The sequence below is a fragment of the Macrobrachium nipponense genome, chromosome 12 (genome assembly GCF_015104395.2).
Source record: "Macrobrachium nipponense isolate FS-2020 chromosome 12, ASM1510439v2, whole genome shotgun sequence".
In the NCBI taxonomy this organism is placed as follows: domain Eukaryota; kingdom Metazoa; phylum Arthropoda; class Malacostraca; order Decapoda; family Palaemonidae; genus Macrobrachium; species Macrobrachium nipponense.
The window spans coordinates 78,051,864-78,078,220 of record NC_087205.1 but is presented as its reverse complement, the minus strand read 5'-3'; the positions used below and the strand labels follow the sequence as shown (position 1 = coordinate 78,078,220).

At 40.7% G+C, this 26,357-nt stretch overlaps 1 protein-coding gene across 5 annotated transcripts in view; it reads right to left on the bottom strand.

Annotated features, from left to right (window-relative positions):
- Positions 1-3,115: 3,115 nt before the first annotated feature.
- Positions 3,116-26,357, bottom strand: part of LOC135224609 (palmitoyltransferase ZDHHC2-like) — a 268,190-nt gene continuing 244,948 nt past the window's right edge. For all 5 annotated transcript variants that reach the window (XM_064263775.1, XM_064263777.1, XM_064263776.1 and 2 more), the window contains one exon: positions 3,116-4,338. In XM_064263775.1, the coding sequence (XP_064119845.1) occupies positions 4,292-4,338 (47 nt within the window). In that variant the 3' untranslated portion in view covers positions 3,116-4,291. The remainder of the gene's footprint in view (positions 4,339-26,357) is intronic.

Sequence of the window (26,357 nt, the reverse complement as noted above, 5' to 3'; positions counted from 1 at the left end):
GTTTGGTAATGTTAATTATTGGTTCAGAAGTTTTTGGTCTAGCTTTAGAAATGTCTGGTTTGTAATTCTATTGTTCCTTTTCTGTAGTGATAAGGACTGTTGTTTGAGGGGTTATTTGTTTTGTTGTTGTTAATGGGATATTTCGGTCTTGTGGATGGTTGGGGGGTGATAGTTATATTTTGGTTTGGTTTAATGGTATGATTTTCATTAGTATTATTTGATGGAAATTGTAAAGAGTGATCTTTACTGTCCAGATGTTGGCTGTTTGATTGAGATTGAAGAGGGTAATTGTGTATTCCACTTGTGATGAGGTTAGTTTAATATCTTTTTTAAAATGTTCTCCTGGTGGTTAGTTGGAGTCTCTCTGGATTGATTGTAATTTTCAATATTTACTTTTTTTTCCCTTAGGTGGGGTTCTTTCTAGAATTCTTTTCTTTTTGCCAGTTCGATTATCATCATTATTTAATTCTTCTTCTATTTGGAAGTTCTTTTCCATGGATAACTGAATCATCTATGTTGGTGGTGGTATTGGTTGTTGTAATATCACTTTTATTTTGGGTTTCAGTATTATTGGTATGAAATCCAGTTTCCATGTTTATACTATCTTGTTTGTCATTGTGCTGTTTGATGTCTTGATTTTTAGTCACATTTGAAAAGGTGGGGGTTTTGGATGGATTGTTAAACGCCTCTTACTTTTAGCTCAAGTCTGGCTTCATGACTGACATTCCTGTCCTATTTATTAACAATGAAGTCTGTGTTATATTGGTAAAATGAACACTCCTTAGATTTTGCGTGATGGGCTAGTCCACAATTAATACATTTTGATTGTTTACAGTTCCAATTAGTGGTATGGTCATCTGATGCACCAGACTGCACATATAGCTTTATTACGGCATCTTTTGTATGTGTGTCCATACCTTGAGCACTGTGTACATTGTAATGGGTTTAGGAACAAAAGGACGAACTTCTCTATTTTGTCCAAGAATTTTTATTTAAAATGGTAAGTCTTGGAGCTGTAAATTTTATTTTGGCAATGTTGATATTTTTACTTTTATCTTTCCTACTTGAAATAGAGTATATTTCTAAATCGTGGATATTGTTATATCTCAATTTAGGGAGTCTAGCAATAGTTGTTTTGAAGGAAGCTCCAGCTCGCTATTGGGTAGGATGACTGTACCCTGTACATAATTCAATGTTTCATGGCTTGTAATTATTACCTTTATATTATTTATTTCTGTTATACTTAAAAAGGCAGTGGACTGCTTTTTATTGGTTACTTGGATAAGCCATTCATTGTCCTTGATGTGTCTGCATTCCCATGTCTTGTGTTGGATATATGTTAAGTAATTTGTTTTCTAGCATTGCTGCTGAGATTTTGTTGTCAGCTTTGAGGACTAGAAATCTTGACCAATTATCTGGTCCAAAGAGGTCATCAAAATGTACCAATGTGGGATTAAGTTGGTAATTTTTGTTTCTTTTTGGTCCTTGTTTTATGTATGTTGCTTGTCTATTATGATTTTTATATTTTTCTGTATTGCTGTATTCTGTATTTGTCTCTAATTCAGAATTATTGTTCATCATATATGGTTCCATTGTTACGATATTGGAGTTTACCAATTTATTTTTGTTTGTTTCTTTTGTATTTATGCACATCTATTTGGTTTTTCTGGCTCTGCTGCTTTACTTGGAACAGGGTGTCCTTTGTATCTTTTATATACTTTCACTACTTGTGGCAGTACCTAGGAAAATTCGGGAGTGACGTGCCAATGGTCATCAACTGTGCCGTAGTTTTTCCATCATGGGGCCCAGGGGTACTCAAATCATTTATTTCACAGTTCATAAATTTTGAGTTTTTACACACACACACACACAAAAAAAAAAAAAAAAAAAAAAAAAAAAAAATTCTTGAAAAGATATCATTGGCCCTTCGCGAAGTTAAATTTTCTGCCAAAGGCACAAGTGAGAAAGGACTCCCAAATGTCCGCATCCCTACCCTACCCCAAAAGGGGATGGCATAACATGATTAGTATGGCCCAAGTGTAAGCAGAACCCGCTTGCTAGGACTAAGAGTATTATGTTAATACAATTATCCCCATCCTAATCACATTATGGGCAAACTGGATAGAATGCCGAGAGTTCTATTCCTAGAACCAGGCCCCCCTTGGAATCCGTGGTCCAGCTCCACAGAATAGTTCCGCCTGAAAAACAGGTCCGAACATTGTCGGGTAGATGATGGATCTACCACAGTTCTCACTATTTAGCTTCGGATTTAACTCCACGTTAAGCCATGATGATTTGGTTTTCTCATTTATTTGCTTTCAAAATTTTGGCAAAAAATGGAAAGGTCCACATAAGTTTACTCGAAAAATAAATTATAATGTCATATGGGACTCTTGGGTTCGAACCTGGGAAGAGATTCCTGAGGTTCGAGAGCCCCCTCACCACGTCAAGGTGGTCCCAAAATGAGGGGGTATACTGCCCATCAACAGATACTTTTTCTATTTTGTACTAAAAATGTAAAAACTACTTGGGAATATTCACCCAACTTACATGAAAGTTTCAAACAAGGGCCTTATGAATAACACAATAAAAAAAATGGCATGAAAGTCAAGACACCTTGTACAAGCTTCATGGTCAAAATCTGAAGATTTCTGAAATTGAAATAGTATGGGCATCATACACTTGGGTCCTTGCAAAAACCAAATTAACTCATCGGCAAGAAAAGCCAAAACAATGTCTGAAGTCTAAAGTCATTCCACAATTTCAATAAAGTAATGGTATTCAGATGCTCATGAAATCTACATTGAAAATAGAATCAGATTATGTATTAATACCCAACATCAGGAAAACAAACATATTATATTGGGCTGCAAATCCTTAAGCTTTTCCACTAAGCTGCAATTTGTTGCATTTGGCAGAAATTATTCAATAACCTACCACACATAATCATCATTAAATGGTAAAGTTTGGATATTATCTACTTAATTACAGCCCTCTAATACCACTATAATTGGGCTAGCTGAAAATATTACCTACCACAAACCATAAGTGAAGCACTCAAATTGGTATAGTTTCAACTGTAATTCTTTGTAAAATGGGGCATAAAACTAGTTGGTGTAATTAAAAACTTTATTCATATATTTGTGTCTGAAAACGATGCTAAATCTCACAATTATGGAGAATATTATTGTAAGTGTGAAGTCACTACCAAGCCATGATGACAATCATCAGACCAAACTGACACGCTGCTGTATATCATACAATCAATCTATCTTAAGGCTAGTAAGTCATATAAAACCATACATCATAAATAAAAATATTCACTCCCTATCAAATATACAAACAAACATACACAATCAAGAGCAGCAATACATTTCACCATTTTTCCTCTTCACATTCAAAAAAAGTTATTGAGATATTCAATACAGACTCAATGTTAATAAGTCAACAGGCTATATAGATACATCATCCATTATTAAGCCCAACCTGGTTTGAGAATGCTCAACGGGGCCTAACACATGCATGAGAAACTTTCCTCAGTCTCCCTAGTGGCGGGGAGACATAAGGTTGAGACCAATGAAAGAGAATACAAATGGATCACCTGCTAAGATGAGCATTCTTATGACTTCCTAATTAAATAAGATTTCTATACAATTATTTGTGAAACCACATTACTTAGTGTAAACCTAGATGAACAGTGCAAAGTACTGTAAATGTTATGCAGTTCTAGTTATTGTTTACATAATAATGCTTTGCCCTTTTGTTGCACATTACTTGTCAAAACTTATTTACAGTATACCTTATTCCCTTAAACACAAAAGGTCCATTTATTATCCACACTTTTAAGTTTTCACTGCTATTTTTAGGATGGAATTTTATTTCCTTTTAATCTATAAATATCATAAGTTTGTATGTCTGCATATTGACAAAATATTCTTAGTATTTAGTAACTCTTTAAAATAAAATAAAATAAAATAAAAGCTTGGCAATGCAACAGTGAATTATGTTGCTCAAATGCAAGAATTAAAAGTAAGAAACAGAAACATCAAGGCCACAACTATTTCAATACCATAGCTCAACTACTGTTGTGCTATCTTTTCTTTATCAAACAACATTATTAAACGAAAACCATGAATTCACAAGTCAAAATATCAACACATTCTCAAAGGAACAAGTTCTCATTCCACAATGCCTCTAAAGCGGCCTTGAGTAAATTTGGCAGCGCAATTAAAGCCATCTTAAGACTAAGACATGATCCCAACGATCTGCTCTCCAGCAAACTTCTCCAGATTTAAACAGGGTTGGTGTGATTGGCTTGTACGACAACTTCCTCCAAAGCTGAAACAAAAAAAAATCACACGTTATCCTATGTCACAAACTTGAGATTATAAAACGTCTACTACTATAAAATATGGTTTTCTACAAACACACCAGCCATAAAATATCTTTGTTCTCCCCAAATGGATTCAAAGCAAAAACTAAAGAGAGAAAAATCATACTCCACATGCCCAGCTCTATTTTCACTGGCCCAGAAGAAAAGGTATCATTCTTCATTGTCAACCTCTATCTTAAAGAGCACACAGAAGGGAGGATGGCACCTACAGCGTATAATTGATGGGTTTGTGCAAAACTTATATTACAAGGAAATTATTTGTTCTTAAGAACCCATTACATAATTATAAAATAGCCAGAATTGCTATAGAAGAAGACAAGAGACTGAAGTGCATGAAATCCAATCTCAAACAAAAATGGGCTGTGGAGCAACAATGAATCAATCTAAATCATGGAGTTTCCCAAGTAATGGATGTGACACACATCCAGCAAGGGCATTCCCTAAACCTTGCTAAAGAGCCTTTTAAAAATCCATGTAAAAGGACCATCCAGAGGGAAAGGTCTGATTAACCCTGCTGAGAGCATCCACTAAAATTTTGTTAGGTCCTTGAACAAATCTTGGCAAAATTGTGACTTTATACCTTTCTGCTCAAGTGAAAATTTCTATTACAATAGGTAAGGAGATTCTGACCTTGTTTCTCCCAAAATTCACATATGTATGTTACGGTGGTGTTGTTAGCCATGATTATGATGCAATGGCCTAACAAGACTGTCCTGTAAGCTTAGAGGTTCAAGCGCTCCAAAACTCTGAAGATAGGCTCCAATTGGCAAGGAGAGAAGAGGGATAGCAGAACTTTATGTGGTAACCCTTCAATTTAGCCAGGGAGGGCTCAAACAACTTCCAACCATACATATTGATGTCTTGAAGTGCAGCAAATGAAACATTATGCTGAGGTTGTAGGGAGCAGTAAATTCTGAAATGTCACAGACTCTTCAGAATATTCACACGTGTCATCCTGGAATCCTTCACTGTTTCTCATTCAAGTTTTATCACTAATAACACACTACCCTTGCAAGACTTAAATATGAGTGGGTACAGATTCCAGATGAGGAATGGGTGGTTGTTGTGGATTTAGATTAAGCTGAGCAGTATGCTGGTAAAGGCTCTTGCTCCACAAGCAGCCTGTAACAGAACATGTTATCTGGAAAGTGGCAAAAATTGGTCATAAAGAGAAGGACAGGGAGGGTTACAAACCCCTTTAAACCTAGGGATACCCATCAGTAGGAGGAAAAGTTTGACAGCAGAAAGTCTTGATCTGGTTGTAAAAGACTAAGGGAAAAAAATTCCAGTCAAGAAAGATAAGGGGATGTTCCAAGCATTTCACTTCTTGGGAAGGCAAAGAATTTCAGTGTGAGACTAGAGACAACTGTTATTCTTTAGTTCTGGGTGGGGTGGAGTTGGAAGCACTTCTAGAACTGTATCTCTGTGGACAGGCTTTCCTATTATATTTCCTCAAAAAGACATACGAGGTCTTAAAAACTGCAACAGTTATATAATTGGTGCTGCCTGTTGTGGCACTCTCAGCAAACACTGGCTGGGTCACTGGGGGAGGAGGGACAGATGTGTAAGGAATGGGTATAGGAAGGGTGAAGGGCAGGTTTTGATGGTGGATTGGAAGGAAGGGAAAGATAACAGCACAATTTCCCGTGGCTTTGGGTTCACCTAGTTTTTTGGTGCTGTCCCAGCTTCCATGGTCTTGGTGTTGGGTGGGTGGGAACTACTGTCTGGTTGGAGGAGGGTGGTGGGGTTTCTTCCTCATTGCCTCTACTCACTGCTTCGAGCTTGTAGCTGATCATGATGGTTGTGAAGGTGGAGCTGTGCCCTCCATCTTTACCAGTTTGTAAAGTCTGGTACTGCAGTGCTTATTCCAGGTATGGTGATAAAGGGAACAGTTTATTCTACCTCTCCCCTCTTGTAGGAATCGAGGCATTGTTTCACTGGGCGTGGTTTGTGGCACATATAGGGCCGTGGAACGAAAAAAAAAAGTGTGTTTTTTCAGAAAAAAAACTTATTTTGCGAGAATTTTTTTTTTTTTTTTTCAATTTTCTGCATTTTTTCACATTCTGTTGCTTCCTAAGCTACACACAATGTCTAACTGTGTTTATATTATCCATAATATATACATACAATTATTCCCTGTAATTTATTATGCATCTGGGTATTTTTGAATTTTTTTTATATTATTACATGTACTAGATCTTCTTGTTTGGCTAGGGGAATAAGATACCATACTGTCCGTACATAGCACATTCATTCATGCTAATGTTATTTTGACAAAGATACTCTAAATCTGTGTGAAAATAGAAATTATGATATTAGAAAAAGTCACGGTCATTCAGTCACCACTCGCATATCCAATCCTCTGACAGCAACTGTCTATCAACAGATAAGGCTCCCAAACTCGTGTATGTCGCTCATCATTAGCCATTAGATGAAAAACTTCATTGAACTTCTACTCCACAGCCATCAACATTAGCAGATGCTCCCCTTTCACAAAAAGAAAAGCCATCATCATCAAGATGCTCCTCTGCATCAAGCTTAAAGGATAAATCTTCACTCCAGGATTTTCTTCAGAAGACTCGGAAGAAGTTTAGGTTCTGAACTAGATCACTCCTCAGGCAATGAAACCGATTCAGACTAGAAAGTTTAACCTTTTTGAGATACAATCTCATTAATGATTTTAGGCCAAAATTATTTTGTTTCAATGTAAACTGTCTGTACCTTTCTTTTAAGTTTTGTGTAAAAGATGCAGGCTCAGCGTTTCTTTATTATTAATGATTGAAAAATTGAATTTTTTTTTCTTTTTAGTTTATATTGGCAGTGTGACTTCAAAGAGCATTTTCAGTTGAGTCTTTCTTTTTCTGTAGAAATGTTTACAGTATATGTATTTCTTTTCATGGCTGAAGCATCAAATGAAGGTCTTGCTTTTGTTCTTTATAGCTTATAAATGACATCCATAAGAAATCCATAGCTTTGGAAAACCTTTTATGAGTGGATACCTATATTTCACATGCTTCATGTTCAGATTTCATTGAATGACAAAAAATTATCATTTTTATGTTAGACCCGATAGGCTATATTTTAATGGTCACATTGTATCTATAAAAACTTCTCTCTTTGTGCTGTAACTTCAAAAGCATTTTTTAATTTATATTTTCTTCTTTCAATTTCATAGGGCTGTTTCATTGTTTCACATTTTGATCTCAAAAGAAATAGTTTTTCATCAAAATTCAGCAATAAAGGAAAGCAAATATCATCATACTCAAATAGCTGGCAAAAATACCATTATATTTTGAGACTGTAAGTGAAATTCTTAGTGATACATACTTCATATATCTCAGGTTCTTATTATCAATTAAAGAAGCATTTTTACCCTTAATGTCATTATTTTAATTATTCCTCTAATCTAGAAGGAAGGTGGAAGTCTTAAAAAAAATATCATATGTTCATATTAAGTACTAGCAGGATCACCAGAAAGGTCCAGAACATGAAAAATTGGGGGAAAAGGAAAAAAAAAAAAAAAAAAAAAAAAAAAAAAAAAACATGAAATGAAAAAAACGGTTTTCTTCACAACCCTAGGCACATACCACACCTCTCCTTTGATGTGCAGTGTTTACTGTGTTGACCAAATCTCTGGGACTTGAAGCCCCTTAAGGGTTCAGGTATAAAGGCCTCAGCGGGAAACGTTCCCCATACATCAAGGGAAACCTGAGTCGCTTTGTCTCTTTTGAAGGTGCCAATGACCTTCCTCATGGAATTCCCAGACTTGCTGATGCAGCTCTGGATTCCCAAAACATTCTGCAACTGGAGAATCACACCTAGGGCAAGGAAGTTGGGTAATTGCAAACAACTGCTTTCCTAACCCACTCAGACAGGTCCAGCAGCTGGAAATCAATGTTCACTCGGAGAAATTTGATAGTAGGTAGTTCCTGGTTATCAGCAGCCTTGGTTAACAGTGATCAGGTTTTACAGTGCTTGTCTGGCAATGATGACAGCTGGATTTTCAGTGTCGATAAGAGTTAATCTCCACTTATTGGCACCAATCCCCACTTAACAGCAGAACTGATAACTGGGAATGTGTGCTGCTATCGCTGATTTTCAGTTATCGGCAATTTTGTCGTCATGCCATTGGGACCGGAATACCACCCATTGCTGGGGACTGCCTGTATCTGGAAATTTTGCATCACAATCATGTCAGTTCAGGTTTGCTTTGACAGATATCTGCAACTCTGATTGTTAGCTCCCAACTCTGCCACTACTGCATAAGCAGTCATCTCCCCTTTAGCAGTCACACAATCTTTGGGAGTTGTAGCAAAACATTGGTTACAGAAGGGTTTAAAAGGGGTGGCCTCTTCCTTCTGTATCAGCATCCTCCTCGGGGCTTTTAGTTTGCATACTGTTGTCCATTCTTCAATGTCAGGCCCTGACTGCTACAGGAGAGCATGACGGCACAGGATCCTCCACTGGTGATGTCAGGAGAGAGGAAGTCTCTAACAGGGGAAAGAGAACATCATCCTGGCCATTAATTTCAACAAGAATATAGGGTCCAACTTCATTAGAAACGTGAAGGGGAGGAAATGGGCATCAATCCTTGGGAACAATACCTCTGGCTTGGAGGCAATGTTCTTGGCAACAGAGCTTAAGGTAGCAAGCAGGAGAAGGTGCCAGGGTAGCACTCGTGCAAGGCCATGCTAGAGACAAAAGAACCATAGGGGAAGAATGAGGTGGTTTAGTATTTCTATGAGATACAGCTAAAGATGTGACATGGTTACTAGCAGCAAGGACAAACCAGATGGTGTAACATGAAGTTCCTGAAGGAGAATGAAAGCACACAAAGTGCTCGCTGGACTTTAGAGTACTTTGCTTACTGAAAACAGAGCAGACATGAGCCATGATTATGCTCAGGTCATCGAGGGCACTCAAGTGAATAAGTCTAACGGATCCCAAGATTATGATGTCAACTGCAGTTTCAGGATATCCTTGGGCAGAGGGCATAATAAACAAAACCTGATACTAAATTCAACATGACAAGCAGGGCTCAAGAAGACTGCAAGGATATGATCAGTTCATGCATGGAAAAAATCAACCACTACGAAAAACTGGTCCTGTAACACAATGGGGCAATCTTTTTGAGCCAAGCCATGAAAAAAAGGTGTCTACTGAACATGACCTCCAGTGTAACAAAGGAAAGAGAGTACTACATAGATGGAATTGCTTATGGCGGAGAAGCGCAGGAGGAATAAAAAATCAAATTAACAGGAGATAAGGAGACCAAAAGATCCATTCCAGGAGTGGTGGAGAGATTGTCAGGAGAGGAAGACATCAGTGGAGGCAAAGCTTCATCATGCAAGAAAGAGGGAGGATGAGACTAGAGATGGTCGATGTCTTTTACATGCTTTAGAAAGGAAACCTCATCACACTGGACTTGAGACAAACTAAGGAAGAGTCAGATGGCTCACCAACTGTGAAAAAAATACATGTTTAACAACTGACTCTCTAATGTAGAGTAACCACTGGTTCGCAGTCCAGCTAAATGGAGCACTGCTAGGCTTTGCACAAAAGCACACTGCAAATGGGGGTCTTTATCTAAGCATATGTGAACTAGATGACTTACCATCCTCACCATTGTACATATGCCAAGGCATGAGGAGTGTAAAATCATTCTATAGTAATAACACAACTGAGGTGTAAAGATGCCGAGGCATGATTAGAGTAAAATCATTCTACAGTAACTAACACGACTGAGGTGAAATGAGTAGTATACATATCCCAATAAAAAATACAAAACTATCTTAATAATATTCTGTCATGAGCAGCTGAGAATGACATAAAGAACTAAAGACATTTACTATGAACAGCAAAAAACATTATTTACAGAGTAAACAGACAATCTCTGATGCAAAATTAGGAAAGGTCATAAATCAAGCAAACCAAGCAAAAATTACTGACCAACTTCACAGGAATCAAATAAAAATAATGGAGTACTCACAGTAACGCAAGAGGCAAGAGAGAGCCCGACTAAGAGATATAAAAATGCTAAAGTTACAACAAAAGTTTAAACAAAGTGAGGAATGAAAGAATAAATAAAAATATTTGAAAGATATTCAATGAATGGCATACTATTAAAACAGAAAAAACTAATTCTGAGAAACAAAGCACCAAAACCAACTTCAAAGAAGTTACATGGAGGAATGGTACTGTCTTTTCTAGTCCAGCGGACCATGACCTGGACATGTGCAGTGGGACTTTTTTCCTTGCAAGATCTTTCAGAGTAAACTAAAAACAACCTGTGAGTAAAAAATATTGGAAGTTACTCATCATTTTAAACAGTTTCAATATCAAAATTCCCAAGACATAGCATTCACATATGTGAATGCTTTCATTCATAAATATGGGCAGCCAGACATCAGTAAATCTACCAAAATTCAGTAATACAATACATAAACACCTCTTACTTTGATTAATAATAGACTAAGATGTAAAAGAAACTATTTGCTTTTCTAATTTTAATCACTGATTTCAATTACCCAAATTTCATACATTATGTTCATATAACTAAAATATTTATTCCACAATAAAACATGTCTGATAACAATACAGTAAGTCTCTGTGATCCATATGCCTTGGGACTTGATGGGGTTGTGGATATTTTACTGCACCTCAACCTATCATATTGTTAACCCAGTTCAAAAAGTAGGCTTATCTATATTACGTTGTACATTAGGACCTGCTAATGAGGCAATTCCCACCTGGAAACTGGTGGAATTGCAGAAAAGGGAGTGGGGGATATGACTGTTTATTTTAATTGGTATGACAAGGCAGTTGTTAAGATCTTTGTATCCATACTGAATGAAATAGAAGAAGGATGAAAAAGGATTATAAGTGGAGTGGTAGGACTGAGGGTATCTTAATTACCTTGCAGTTAAAAGAATTTTATTATATACAGTCAACCACTTAAATCTAAAGCATGTACAGGCAGTCCCTAGGTTACATCGTTCATAAGTTACATCGCTCCTCAAATATATTCATTAAAAATTCTTTCCCAGATTACAGCGCATGTTCCAGGTTTACATCGCTAGTCCAATGGAAGATTAAACTTTTATATGGCTCCAAAGTGGAAGAATTGTCAAAATTGAGATTTTTTTATGAAAAGCTCAATAAAAATGCAGGTTACATTGTTTTAGAGACACCCAAAGGATTAAAAGTAAGGTTTTCTTACAATTTTCGACGGTGTCATTGGTTATGCCATCTTACGTATGATGTTGTAACAAAGGAACGGAATCCCCAATGTAACCCCAGTACTGCCTGTAGCTATACATATAAAAGGCAATTGGTTAACCCATTCAATGTAGAGGATTGTTTTACTAGTCTCAGTAATTGGGTGGCCACTTGGCAATATTAGCTTAACAATAAATAATATTGCCAAGGCCATGTAAAATATTCTTTATTACATGACCTTTCAAGGTCGTATAAAATCTTGCCATCAGTCTGAAAAGTGGACTAGACTGAGAATCACTGAAATTACAAAAAAATGAATGGTCTTACTAAAACTTTAAGTAAAAAAGCTAACAAAACATAAAAAGAACAGAAAATACAAACTAAACACTCATCCGGTATTCAACTAGCTAACGTGTGATTTCATAGTAGGTACACAAATGGATTGGTTTTTACTTTGTGTGTGGTAATTTGTTTACATTTCGCCTTATTTTTATGTTTACGTTTGTTTTTTCATTTTTATAAATTTGAGATTCATATTCAGTTTTATATTTGCTGTACTTTTCATTTTTTCAGCCTGATGATGAGGTTTTACACCTCGAAAGCTCATGTAATTAACAATGTTCTACCTGGCTTTAGCAATATTAGTTATCATTAAGCTAATCTGTTTACTATACATAAACTTCTTCTTTCTTATACTTGGGTAATGGTTTTACATTCTCCAAATGCACGCAGAGCTGATAAGTGAAATTTCAAGGAAAAATTTGAACAATATTAAAGGACACTTACCTTTAGTGTAAGCAACTGCATGGACATATAGTAAATTTTAAATAATATCAAGGGATCAAACAATACAATAAAGAAAACATATGGCAGGGTTTCAAGAAGCAGCAAAGTCCTTTGGGCTTTATGAGCTGGAACTGCTTGTTGACTTCACCTTGTTATTACTGTTTTTCTACTGTTCCTCCCATTTTTGTCCTGTTCTTGCTCATGAAATAATCTGTGAGATATACTTTAGCCACTCTTTCATTTACTGTACCAACTGTACATCCTTGCCATCATATCATCAATTATGCTTCTAGTTTTCTCTCACTTCTTCAGTGTCTATTTCATGCTAAATCAAGGAGACAATCTACAAGGCATTTCCTCACCAACCCTTTCAACTACCACTTATGCATCTTCTGCCATCATATCAAATGCTGTAGCTTACTGTATGTGCCAGTGGACAAGACATTTATCATTTATTGAAAATAACTTTAAGAGTGGTTTTGTAAATCGAACATGATTTGCACTTACTCTTAAAATACTGGGCACAGTGAAACCTAAGTGCAATACAAAGGAAAGGAAAACAACTTTTAACAACTAATTATGGTATAAAGCAAACGGCAGAGTGCAATGAAAATGAGTGAATTCCTATAAAGTACATGCAGAAAAGGCGAATATTTGAGTATTAGTACAAAGCAAACAGCAGGCAACAACAAAGCATTTTATTAGCAACTGTTATTACAATGAAGAACAAGCTACATAGCAAACAGAACAAAAAGCTTTTAAAAAAATCTATCATAAAATTTTTAAACCATTAAAAAACCTAGGTCATCATCATCATTATCAAAAGAAATACAAGAATAAGCATCTTCAAAGCCAGAAAAATCATTACTAATGGGAATCATTTCGTTTTCTTCATTACTAGAATTCTCTGCAAAAGTATCAGGTTCATTACTATTTTCTTCAAATACCAGGATATTCTCCATACAATCATCTTCATTACTGAATGATCAAAAATGACAAATTTTTAATCAACTTGTATTTTTCATAGCTAACAAACCTGAGGTCTTAACAATAGGATAAATCTTCTGGTGCCAGCTGGAAACCTGTTAGAAAATAATCATAGATTATATGCAAGGAATCTGTGGCATCTAGCATCCAAGGCATAGAAGAGGAGGAGTGGTCACCGACCATGCTCTAATCCCATTACGCATTTAGGCTTTCTTCCAACCCAGGATTACTAGAGGGGCAACTAGAGGTAGGCAGACAATTTAACACCTCAGGTTTGTTAACTATGGAAAATACAAATCAATTAATAATTTTAAATTAATTAATAATTTGTCATTTGTTCATATGCAGAGCAAACCTTCAGTCTTAACAATAGGATATACTTATACTTGGGGGGAGGTACAAGAATGCTGAACTGAATGGAGGTTCGGCACACCCGACCACCCTTCCCAGAAATGAGAGTTCTAAAGAAGGGGGTCTAAGCCTGTGAGAGATCAGATATATAGGTATCTAAAACTCAGTCCACTGGGAGTAAATACAATGAGACAGGTCCAGATTTATTGCATATGTACATGGACATGGAAGATAAAAAGAACTTCATCTGTTCAAGAAACAAACCATGCCCATCACAAGCAAAGGGTTTGCCACCAATCTATACTCCCCTTGCTGGAGAGAGGAGTACTATATGCTACAGAGAAGCAGATATGTATGTTGTATGGAACATAAAAATAAGTGCTATAACAGTAAGGCTGCAGTACTCACCTACATCAAGCCAGTTCCAGCGTATGATGTGTCTAATCTTCGACCCACCCGTAGAAATGAAGAATGAAAAAAAGGGAAAGAAATAGACCAGTCATCTCACTCATTCTCTTCCACACAATCACCTTAGGCATGATACAAACTGTCCTGCCAGGGGCACTGGATGAGCTGTATACACAACTTGGGTAGCCACCACTGGACCCAAGGAAAAAGTGTCTAAGGACCTGTGGGCAATATCCCTCAGGTAAAAGGAAGAGAAAGTAGTCTGCAGAAGCCAAGAACCAGCATTCAAATTCCTATGAACAGACAAGTTTTTCTTAAAAGCCCAAGAGGAACTTACTCCTCTGATGTCATGTGCTCTTGCATGTACAGTTCGAAGCTGAGTAGGAGGCTTGCCTAATCCCTCACAAAACCAAAGTGAAAGGATATTTTTGGACACTTCCTCCTTGGCTCGGCCTGTGCTAACAAAAAGTCCACAACACCTACGTCTTAGGTGGCAAGCCCTTTTCAAACAGCAACGCAGTGCTCTGACGGTACAAGCAATAACTCTTGAATATCAGTCAACAAATACCTTTAGGGAAGGAATGGAAAACGAGGCAAATCTGTCATCAAGAACCACAGGATTTTGAGTCTTAACTACAAAGTCCGGGACAAACTCGAAGGATACAGACCCCCAACCCCTTGGGTGTTTTGCATCATAATCTAGGCCATGAAGAGCTCAAACTCTCTTCGAGGAATCCAAGACCAGGATCTATTGGTTTCCTCCCACTGGGTGTAGATACCATTCTACTGTTTACTCTTGTCCCTTGCGACTGGATCCACCTTCACCCCTCTTTCCTTATTATCCAGAGGGGTGTGTTGCTACTGAAAAGTATATCATCAGCTAAGATAGCTTCACAGTATGGCTGACCATCTCACCTGCATCTAGTCCGTTCCAGCACATGACGGTACTCTCCTTCATATTGCCCGTAGTTAAAGGAGTAGGAAGGAGAAAGTAGTAAAGAAAAAAGACCAGTCATACCCATTCATTCTACTTTCATACCTTCATCTTAGACTAGACGCAAACTGACCCGCCAGGGGCACTGGATGAACTATATCACTTGTTGGGGCCGCCCACCACTGGACCCAAGGAAAAGGTGTCCAAGGATCTATGGGCAACATCTTCAAATAAAATGAGGTGAAAGTTGTGCGGGCTTCACACGCCAGCTTTCAGAATTTTATCCACAGACATGTTCTTCTTAATGCCAGGGAAGCACTCACACCCCTGATGTCATGAGCTCTAGCTCCACCTGGCTATCTGACCCTCCCTTGTCTTCTGCAGTATAAGCATTTCTGATTGCTCTCCCTTAGCCAAAATGATAATGTATTCTTGGACACTTCCTTCTTGTTCCGTCCTGTACTTACGAACCAACCTCTGGCACCCCGGCCTGAGGTGCCTTGTTCTCTTTAAGTACTCCCTTAGTGCCCTGACGGGGCACAGGAGCATTTCAGCTTGTCGTTGTCTACAAAGTCTGCCAAGGAAGGTATGGTAAAGGAGTCGAATCTGCCGTCTACTATTGTTGGATTTTGGGTCTTTGCCACGAATTCTGGGACAAACTCACACACCATTGATCTCCAAACCTCTCGAGTGCTTTATGAGATATGAGAGGCCATGTAGCTCCCCCACCTTTTGGTTGAAGCCAGGCCAATAAGAAGACTGTCTTCAGGGTCAGGCTCCTATCCGTGGACTGCTTAGCGGTTCGTAAGGGGTTTTGTCAGACTACTCAGTACCTTGGTCAGATCCCAATCTGGTGGGGCTTTTAGCTCCTTGGTGGGCATGACTGTTCAAAGCTCCTCATCAGCATGGCCAACTCCATGAAGACGATATGTCCACTCCTTCATTCGTAAGACTGAGGCTAGAGCAGCCCTGTACCCTTCACTGCAGATACAGACATATGTTTTTCTGTTCTGAGATATATCAGAAAGTCTGTAAACCAATCACAGTATGCTGACCACTTCCCTTGGTATACTGTCGCAGATGATTTTCTGATATTACCTGCCATCTGAGTTGCTGCTTTCTGCGAAACAAAACCCTCGCTCTCGGAGGAGATACTTGACAGTCTCCACCCGTGAAGCGATAGGGACTTCACCGACTGGTGGTACCTCTCCACGTGAGGCTGACACAGAAGGTTGCTCCATGGAGGTAACTCTCTTGGCACATCTACTAGGAGTTCCAGTAGGTCTGGAAACCACTCTGCTTTCGGCCATAACGGGGCTACCAGGGTCATCTTGAAGGTTCTGAGACCGCATTACCCTGTTCAGAACCTGACGGATTAGACAAAATGGAGGAAATAAAATGCGTACACGTCCAGATTGTCCCAGGGGTGTTGTAGCGCATCTTCTGCTGCTGCCTCTGCGTCCGGGACTACTGAACAATACACTTCCAACTTTTTGTTGTACCTGGTTGCGAATAGGTCTATGATCGGCGTCCTTCCCACAACATGAGCATCCTGTCCACTACTGTTGTTGTAGGACCACTCCGTTCCCAGATTGATCTGATCCCCTGCGCTCAACTTGTCGGCCACTATGTCTTTTTCCCGGAATATACCTGGCCTTGATGTCTACCCAGGTTCTCTATAGCCCACTGGTGAAGTTGAACTGTCATCACATCTAAACTGCCGAGAAACTAGGCCTCTGCCTTGCTGTTTATATAAGCTACTACTGTGGTGTTGTTGTCTGACATTCAATACCACCGAGTGTCCCTTTACTCTCTCCTTCCCGTTCTGAATTCTGTAGAGACCAGGAAAAGCTCCGCTTTCAACTCCAGCACGTTATATGGAGTTCTCTGTCCTTGCAACTCCATTTTGCTGACACCATCAACTCCTCCATATGGGCTCCCCAGCCTTCTAGTGACGCATCCGAGAACAGCAAGAGGTCTGGGGAGGATTGTTGAAGGGGGACACCCACTGTCAGATTGTCGTCGTCCACACCACAGCAAGTCTTTCCTCACTTCTGCCGACAAGGGAATTTGCTCGTACGGGTGATCTACTGTTGGTGACCAAAACTCTCATCCTCCATTGTATTGTAGGGACGAAGGTGTAGCCTTCCTTGTGGTACTAGCTTCTCCAGGGAGGTTAGGATTACCCAGCACCACCTGCCACTGTCTTGCTGCTGTGTCTGCTTTCCCAGAAAGGCATTCACCACTTGTTTGCATTTCTGTACTCTTTGGTCTGTCGGAATACTTTGGCTTGTGTTGTGTCTATCACCATTCCCAGATATTCCAAATGTTGACTTGGATCCAGCTGCGACTTCTGCTGATTCACCACAATACCTAGGCTGTGACAAAGCTGCAGGAGGGCCGCCCTGTCCCTGAGTAATTCTCCCTGGACTTTGCTATCACCAGCCAATCGTCCAGATATCTTATCAGCCTGATCCCCTGAGCGTGGCGCCACGCCGACACGAGGGTGAAACACTCTTGTAAAAAACTTGAGGAGACCGTTGTCAATCCGAAGCACAGGAGGACCTTGAAACTCTGAAAAGCTTTACCCTTGCAAGACTGAAGCGAAGAAAGAAATTTCCTTGAAGACTGATGGACTGGTATCTGAAAGTATGCGTCCTTTAGATCGACTGTCAGCATAAAGTCTCCGATTCTGATGCTTGTAGAACCATTTTCGGAGTTTCCATCTGAAACTGGTTTTCCTTATAAAAAACAGATTCAGCGTTGACAGGTCTATTACTGTCTTCCACTCCCCGTTGGCTTTGGTACCAGGAAAATCCTGCTGTTAAAAAGCCTTTTGTCGGACTGCATACTTGTTGCACAGCTCCTTTTTCCATCATCTTCTTCACTTAGTCCTGCAGAATAGTGGGCCTTCTGAGATTTGTGGGCATACTAAGTGACGTGGGGTAATGGTTGATCTGTCAGGGGCGGGGTTACCTCGAACGGAATCAAATACCCGATCCTGAGAACATCCACCACCACTGCTCTGCCCCTAGTTCCTGCCACACCTTCCAGTGATTTGCCAGGCAACCCCCCACTGGTGTGCCTGAGTGATGGGAGGCGCCCATCCTATCTTCTTGAGCCTCTCCCCCTTCCTCTATTGCCCCTTCCTCTGTTGTTTCTATTGTGAAAGGGCCGATGCGTTCTCCTCTTTGGGGAAGAGGGTCTTGTGACTCTATTAGGGATGCTATGTCTCACTGGTTTCTTTCGAGACACTTGCTGTTGTCTTTCCCTCCAAAGGAATAGTTTGACTGTTAGAGGTTTTCCTAACTGCCTGTTGCACCAACCTATCGTTAGTGTCCATCCTTCTTCTATCTATCGCTTCTTCCAGTATGACCTCTGGCAACAGTAGTTGCGATTCCAAGATATCCCCATTCCTCATTGCTAACAGGGAATCCAAATCCACATTGCGGCTTAGTCTAGCCAATGCTGCATCTCTCCTCATTAGCAGGATATTTGCCCAAACATTGGCACTTACGTTTGTCAGGTACGCAATCGCCTTGGAACCCTGACTGTAGTAATCTAATGAACAATGGTTCATCCACTACTTTCCTTGTTGCTTCCGAGGATGCAATTTTCGCCACTGCTGTTGACCAAAGGTCTAACCAGGACGCAGCCTGAAAGACAGAAGAAGCTGTTGCTTCTAACGTGGCAGCCTCTTGGTACGTCATCGAGGGGCACTCCATTTTAACCTGATCCAAGGTTAATCCAGGCCTTAACCTTACAACATTAGGGTCATTTGTATAGACAGCAAAGGGACCTTCGGTGTCGTATAATATTATCCTTTGCTTTATCATTGGAGGGGGAATAAATTTAAATGATCTATTAGATCTTAAGGAATTATCCCTCCCTGCAATCTTTGCGTTTACGTGTTGCAAGACCGACCGATTCCGCATGACTCGAACAAGGCAATCATACGACACCTTGGTATCCCTCTTTAGTCCAAACGCCATGTCAATTCCAGGAGGAAGCATACTGGCCGGTGTTTCTGTCTTCTCCGAAAGGCTATTGAATTGACGAATCAAATCAATAACCTCTGCATACGAGGCCAGAAACTCTTGGTTTTCTCCTTCCTCCGGCTCTAGTGTACCACTCTCCGTCACGAGAGATGTTGTCTCGCCTCTATCTTCTGACAGACGGCCCGGAATTCCACGGCCGCCTGCCCTACGGCCGCGGCCTCTTTGATCTTTGCTGGCCGCTGTTGGCTCGATCCCAGATAGTCAGCAGGGGAACGAGAACGTCTAACTCTTTCTCTGCTCACGGATCTAGAGCGAGAATCTCGTCTAGATCTCCAAGATGAAGGCTCCCTTAAGACAGAGGTAAGTTCGTCTTTATTAGCATTGGCATCGTTTTCGAGCGTCGGCGAGCCCGGCCTCGGCCTTCTATCCAGACGGACACTGCCTTCCACGAACGTATCCGCCGAGGTTGCCAACTCTCTATTTTTCGTTACTTTTAATAGGAGCCTTATCGTCCTTCGTACGTATTTTGAACGCCTTAGGGCGCGAAACTGGGACCTGCATTCCATCCTCTGCTGCACCTTTCGCCGCCAACGTCGATTTTACCAGAGGTATCGCAGTTTTTGCGATCCGAACTGGCAACTCCGCCTCGGCCGCTAGCTCGCCGGCCGTCACCTCTCTCGCTTGTTCGGACTCTTGCGAACGGCTTCGTCTGGCAACCTTGTGCTTAATAGCCACTGATTTTCCGACCTTCTTGCTGACTTGGAAAAGACAGTCTTCGTCCGAAGAAAGAGGAAGAATTGATTCTTCTCCTCTGGGACGAGGATCCGCTAGGAACTCCCGAATCCTCCTCCAACGCTTGATGGCGCTCGCCGTGACGTTATCGGACTTAGCGATGACGCCGAACTAGAGGAAGAAGAGAAGAAGAAGGCGAATCACACTTTCTTTTTGCCTCTCTTATTCATTCTCTCCTCATATCCTGTAACTTCTGCATTACAGTTTGCATTGACGGATCAGAAGGCGTTATTAGCGTCTGGGAGCCGCGGAAAAAGGCGAGAATCGGTCTGTGACGTCATCACGCCTGCCATCTCAGAGTGTGACGTATGTTGTGACGTCATCCCTCTCGTAGGGAGAGACTGAGAGGTTTCTGCTGGTAACCGCACGTTTGCTGCCAAATTACCTCCCACGTTCTGCATCGCTGTAAATACTGAGTGGGATGGTGAAGCAGCGGCATTAATTCCCATAAATTGCAAGCCCGGGGGATGAGGAACATTCAGCGCTGCCGGACCCTGCTGGAACCGTGACGTCATATAATGCGCAAGCAGACCATCCAAGGTTGGTACGCCTGGTAGGCCTAGCGCTGACCACGTACCATCTAACCTATGCGCTTGCGTAGCAGGAGCCTGGAACAAAGATGGCGGATCTCCCCCTCTACTTGCTGGGAAGAAAAGAGAGTGCAAATTATTCATAAAATTACCCAAGGCCCCTCCCGACGTTTCGATACAGAAACCGCTAGGAGAAACCGAAGGGGTATGAGACAATTCAAAAGCAGGTGGAGAAACATATGGAGCAGCTGCGGTTTATTACCGATACAAAAAAAAGAAGCCTGGTAAGGTTTGGTCATCCAAAGATGGCGTCACCCCTTTCTTTTGTATTGGCTTTTCCATAGAACTTCTTCCACTGTTCCACCGACCAACCGCGACAAACAAGAACACGGATTAGTAACGTACATACGTTTTCCCTGCACCTACTACACGTTGGATGAGGATCCGTCGACACCGAGGGTTAGGAACCTAGAACAAGGGAAGCCACTGACTCCTGGGCATTTCCTTTGTCTCCTCTTCGAAGCGGTAGACGATCCGATGTTGAGGCAAAATTCTCCATCATACCACGTATACACTCTTACCACACACTGATCACATTGGAGAAAGAAAAGGAATGAAAAATAAAAAATGAAATGGATAAAGAACGGGCAAACTGAAAAACCGGCTTTAAATGAGATAGACAGTAACACGTCTTATCTTAAAGGCGGTAGGAAATAACTGATGGGTCACAGGTAGCCGTGGGCATTCTGGGTATACATGCCCAGTGACCCTGCGGTATAGATGCCATTAGTCCCCTGGGATCTCACCAAGGCGTAATTTTAATTCTACCTGGTTTTCCAGCTTGGCGGGCTAGTAAAATCCTAATGTTAAGACCGAAGGGTTTGGTTTGCGTGTTTATGAAACCAAAACTGCTTTCAAACTCAGTTCCATGTCTGAAGATTGACATAATGGTTCAAATGGAGCCCAAGTGAGACTACTCAGAATCAGAGTAAGGTCCCACATAGGAGGTTTGAGTTCTCAGGGTGAACTAGACTGTTCAAAGCTCCTGAATAATATGGAGACCTCCCAGGATGAAGTGATGTCCACACCTTTCAGATGTAGAACTAACCCCAAGGCAACCCTGTAGCCTTTGATAGCAGACACAGAGAGATGTTTCTCAGCTCTGAGGAAGATAAGAAAATCCACTATTTGCTAAATACAGGTTCTGATTTAAGAGAAACCCCGTCGACGACACCAATCACAGTACATAGCCCATTTGCCCTGGTACATGGCTAACGAAGATCTCCTGAGTCGTTGCTCTGCGAGAAAAGCCTCTCATTCACAAGAGATACTGGACAGTCTCCAGCCATGAAGAGACAGGGATTCTATCAACTAGTGGTAAATACCTCTCTCCATATGAGGTTGGCAGAGAAGGTTGTGCCAAGGGGGAATTTCTCTCGGAACCACTGACAGAAGAGGGATCAGAATTCTCCCAGGCTCCATTGCAGAGACCAAAGATGAAGACGCCCATGAAGGACCAGCTTCTCCAGGGAAGATAACACTCCCAGAAGAACCTGCCACTGATGAGCTGACTGAAGTGACTTTGACAGTAAGTTGCGCGTTACCACCCGCAACTTCTCCAATCTCTGATCTGACAGGAAAACTTTTGCCACTGTCGTAACGAAGACAATGCCTAAGTAGAGAATCCTTTGAGTGGGTACGAGGTTCGACTTTTCCTGGTTGACTGACCCTCTTACGCCAATTGGACGTATTATACGTCGAGAAAAATTGTCTGACGGTGCCGATTGGACGTATCGTACGTCGACATAGAAAAGTTTTTTTAAAAATTCGCGGAAAAATACTTATAGGCCTACCAGGCGAAAACTTTTGAATCACGCGCCTTGGGGGATGCTGGGAGCTCACGGATCAAGGTGTTCAAAAAAAAATATTCATAATTGTAGCTTTTATCAGTTTTGAAATATTTTCCTATAAATAATGATGTGCCAAAATTTCAACCTTCGGTCAACTTTGACTCTACCGAAACGGTCGAAAACATAGAAAAGTTTTTTAAAAATTCGCGAAAAATACTTATAGGCTACCAGGCGAAAAAATTTGAACACGCGCCTTGGGGGATTGCTGGGAGCTCACGATCAAGCCGGTTCAAAAAAAAATATTCATGATTGTAGCTTGTATCAGTTTTGAAAAATTTTCCTTATAACTAATGAGTGCCAAAATTTCAACCTTCGCGTAACTTTGACTCTACCGAAACGGTCGAAAAACGCAATTATAAGCTAAAACTCTTATATTCTAGTAATATTCAATCATTTACCTTTATTTTGCAACAAATTGGATGTCTCTAGCACAATATTTTGATTTATAGTGAATTTATGAAAAAAACTTTTTCCTTACGTCCGCGTGGTAACTCTTCCAATAAATTTTTTTGTGCGATTGTCATGATGTTTGCACCATTTTAAATTAGCCGTTACATAAAGTTTTATATATGGAAATGTGCGCAATTTCATGCACAATACAAATAAAAACAACCCATGGTTGTAGCTTTTATCAGTTTTGAAATATTTTCCTATAAATAACGATAAGTGCCAAAATTTCAACCTTCGGTCAACTTTGACTCTACCGAAATGGTTGAAAATGCAATTGTAAGCTAAAACTCTTATATTCTAGTAATATTCAATCATTTACCTTCATTTTGCAACAAATTGGAAGTCTCTAGCACAATATTTCAATTTATGGTGAATTTATGAAAAAAAAACAAATTTTCCTTACGTCCTCGCGGTAACTCTTCCGAAAAAAATCAGAAATTTTTTCGTGTGATTGTCGTAATGTTTGCACCATTTTAAATTAGCCATTACATAAAGTTTTATATATGAAAATGTGTGCAATTTCATGTAGAATACAACAACAAATGATTGAAGGTTGTAGCTTTTCTCATTTTTGAAATATTTGGATATAAATCCCGTTAAATAGAAAAAAACCACGTTCGGTCAACTTTGACTCTACCGAAATAGTCGAAAAACGCAATTGTAAGCTAAAACAGTTACAGTCTAGTAATATTCAGTCATTTATCATCATTTTGAAACAAATTCGAAGTCTCTAGCACAATATTTAGATTTATGGTGAATTTAAAAAAAAAAAAACTTTCCTTCCCTCCGCACGCTGATTCTTCGCCGCAAATCTCCGAAATTCGTACGTCGCATTCTTGTAATATTTGCTCCGTTTCATAGGGTTTTATATATGAAAATGTGTGCAATTTCATGCAGAATACAACAATAAATAATTGAAGGTTGTAGCTTTTCTCATTTTTGAAATATTTGCATATAAAAAAAATATATAAAAAAAAATTTGACATTCGGTCAACTTTAACTTGTCAGAAATGGTCAAAAACTGCAATTGTAAGCTAAAATTCTTACAGTATAGTAATATTCAATCATTTATCTTCATTTTGAAACAAATTGGAAGAACAATATTTAGATTTATGATGAATTTTTGAAAAATACATTTTTTTACCTCCGCGTGTTACGAATTCATGCACCATTTTGTGATAATATTTTCTCTGTGTTGCTTTGATTGTTTTACAATGTGTTATATACCAAAATTATTACAATTTAGTGTACAATACAAAAAAAAATTAACTCGTTAGCTTTAATCGTTTTGCTCACAGCACGATTTGAATACAATTATATATAAAATTTTGTTTTTGTGCTATCATATATCGCATTATTTATATATGATAATGATATTTTTTTTATTTCTGATGGTTGCATACTAAACTTCAGGCAATGACAAAAAAAAGGAGCCAAAAATGAACTCTTAATCTTGAAAACTAAGCGCGCTGTAATTTTTTGAAAAAAAATATTTTTTCTGCTTCCGTGCTCACGTCCGAAGTCCACACTTCGGGACAAATAATTTTTATTATACCCCTTCGGCGTAAAAGGGCTAATATGTCCAGTTCCAGACAGAACCAAAGTAGACGATCCCTGTCCTGCAGCAGCTTCTCCCTGGAAACTGCTAAGACTAACCAATCGTCAAGGCACCTCAGCAAACAGATCCCCTGAGCATGGGCCCAACTTGACACGAGAGAGAAAACCCTTGTGAACACTTAAGAGGCTGTTCGTCAGCCCGAAGCACAAGACTTTGAACTCGAAGATCTTGTCCCCAAGAGAGAGGCGAAGGAGCTTTCTGGATGTGGGATGAACAGGGATTTGGAAGTATGCGTCCCTTAAGTCTATCGACAGCATGAAGTCGCCTTCCTTCACAGCTGCCAACTCCGAGCGCGGGGTCTCCATCTTGAATCGTGTCTTCCTTACCCAGCATTTTCTGCACTTCCTCCCGAAGAGCCAAGAACTTCAGAGAATCTGGAGGATATGCCTTCCTGAGCTGCGGCTTGTCCGACAGAGGAGGAGAGAAGTAGAATGGTAGCAGGTATCCCACCCGAAGGACATCTACCACCAACTTCTCCGCCCTCTGCCACTTGGCCCAATGGCCAGCCAGGGACATCCCCACCGTGGCGCAGGAGGGGGAGAGGTGCCTTAACCTATTGACGGCCCCCTTTACCTCTGCCCCTTGAGCCCCTTCTTGGTTTAAAGGAACGAGCGCGAAAGGGGCATTGATCTTCAAACTTAGGCTGTGTCGAACGGAAAGGCCCTGCTGAACTCAAGGTTCTCGATGGCCTACCAGGCGACGATCTCCTGGACTGCTGCTGGACTGGGGGAGAAGGAGGAGCCGAACATCTCCAAGGACGATACTCCGACTCAGACACGGCCTGGTGCACCAGTAGGTCTTTGGTGTCAGCCCAGCGCCAGTCTATCGCATTTTCGAGTTCTGTCCAAGGAAACAAAAATTGGGACTCCAACAGATCTCCGTTCCTCGATGCCAGCAAAGACTCGTTGTCGAGCGATTTCTCCATCCTAGACAAAGCCGCATCTGTCCTAATCAGAAGAAGATTAGCCCATAAACTGGCACTGAGGTGAGCCAAATCTGAAAACGCCTTGCCCCCGTACTGCAACAGACTGGCAAGGAAGGCGGCACTCACCAACCCTTCTGGGGACCTGTTGGAAGCTATCTTGGCAATAACCACAGACCAGAGGTCCAGCCAAGAAACCGTCTGCAACATGGAGGCCGCCGTACATTCCAAAGCTGAGGCATCTTGCGGAGACAAGGACAGAGCCACCGACCTCACCTGTTCCAAAGTCAAACCTGGCCTCAGGAGAATGACGTCTGGGTTAAGGTGGCATGACAACAAAAATGCAAAGCTTGTAGCATAGTACTTCCTATGTCTCGTGAGAGGTGGTGGTAGTAGTTCATTAGAGCCCCTAGAGCGAAGCGACCCGTCCCGGTCAGAAGCAGAGGCGTTAACCTTCTGCAAGACCAACTGAATGTGCCCTAACAAAGGAAGCTGAAGAGATGATTTGGGGTCCTGAGTAGCTCCCACCAAGGCTTCCAGTAAGAAGGAGTGTAAGATGACCGAGCCTGAGTCCTACTTTCCAAATTGTTAAACCCACGAATGAGATCAACAATTTCCAAAAAGGAAGACAGAAACTTTTGCATGTCTCCCTCCTCCTACTCTGGCACTGGAGACAGACGACGAGAAGGGTGTAGGCTTTTCTAATGCATTTTCTCCACCAAAATTAACGGAGGGGTTAGCAGCCAAACAGTCCGAAACCCCTACTAACCTGTCTGGGCTGGGTCCAAGCGTCGGCCTCTGAGATGAACCCACTGTAACACTAGGAACATCACTTACCTCAACAGATGACTCCACGTGTCCATGAATGGTCACGGGCGTAGCGGACGTACGTACGTGAGATGGGGGGAATCTCGAACACTCGAGATCGATGGAGAATCCCTTAGAGTCGAACTCTCCTGGAAGCACCAGTGGGAGCGGCAGGCAAACACTCCAGCTGCACCAACTCCGTGCTCACTACTTTCGACCTCTTGACAGGCGCCTTCAGATCTTTATGGCGACG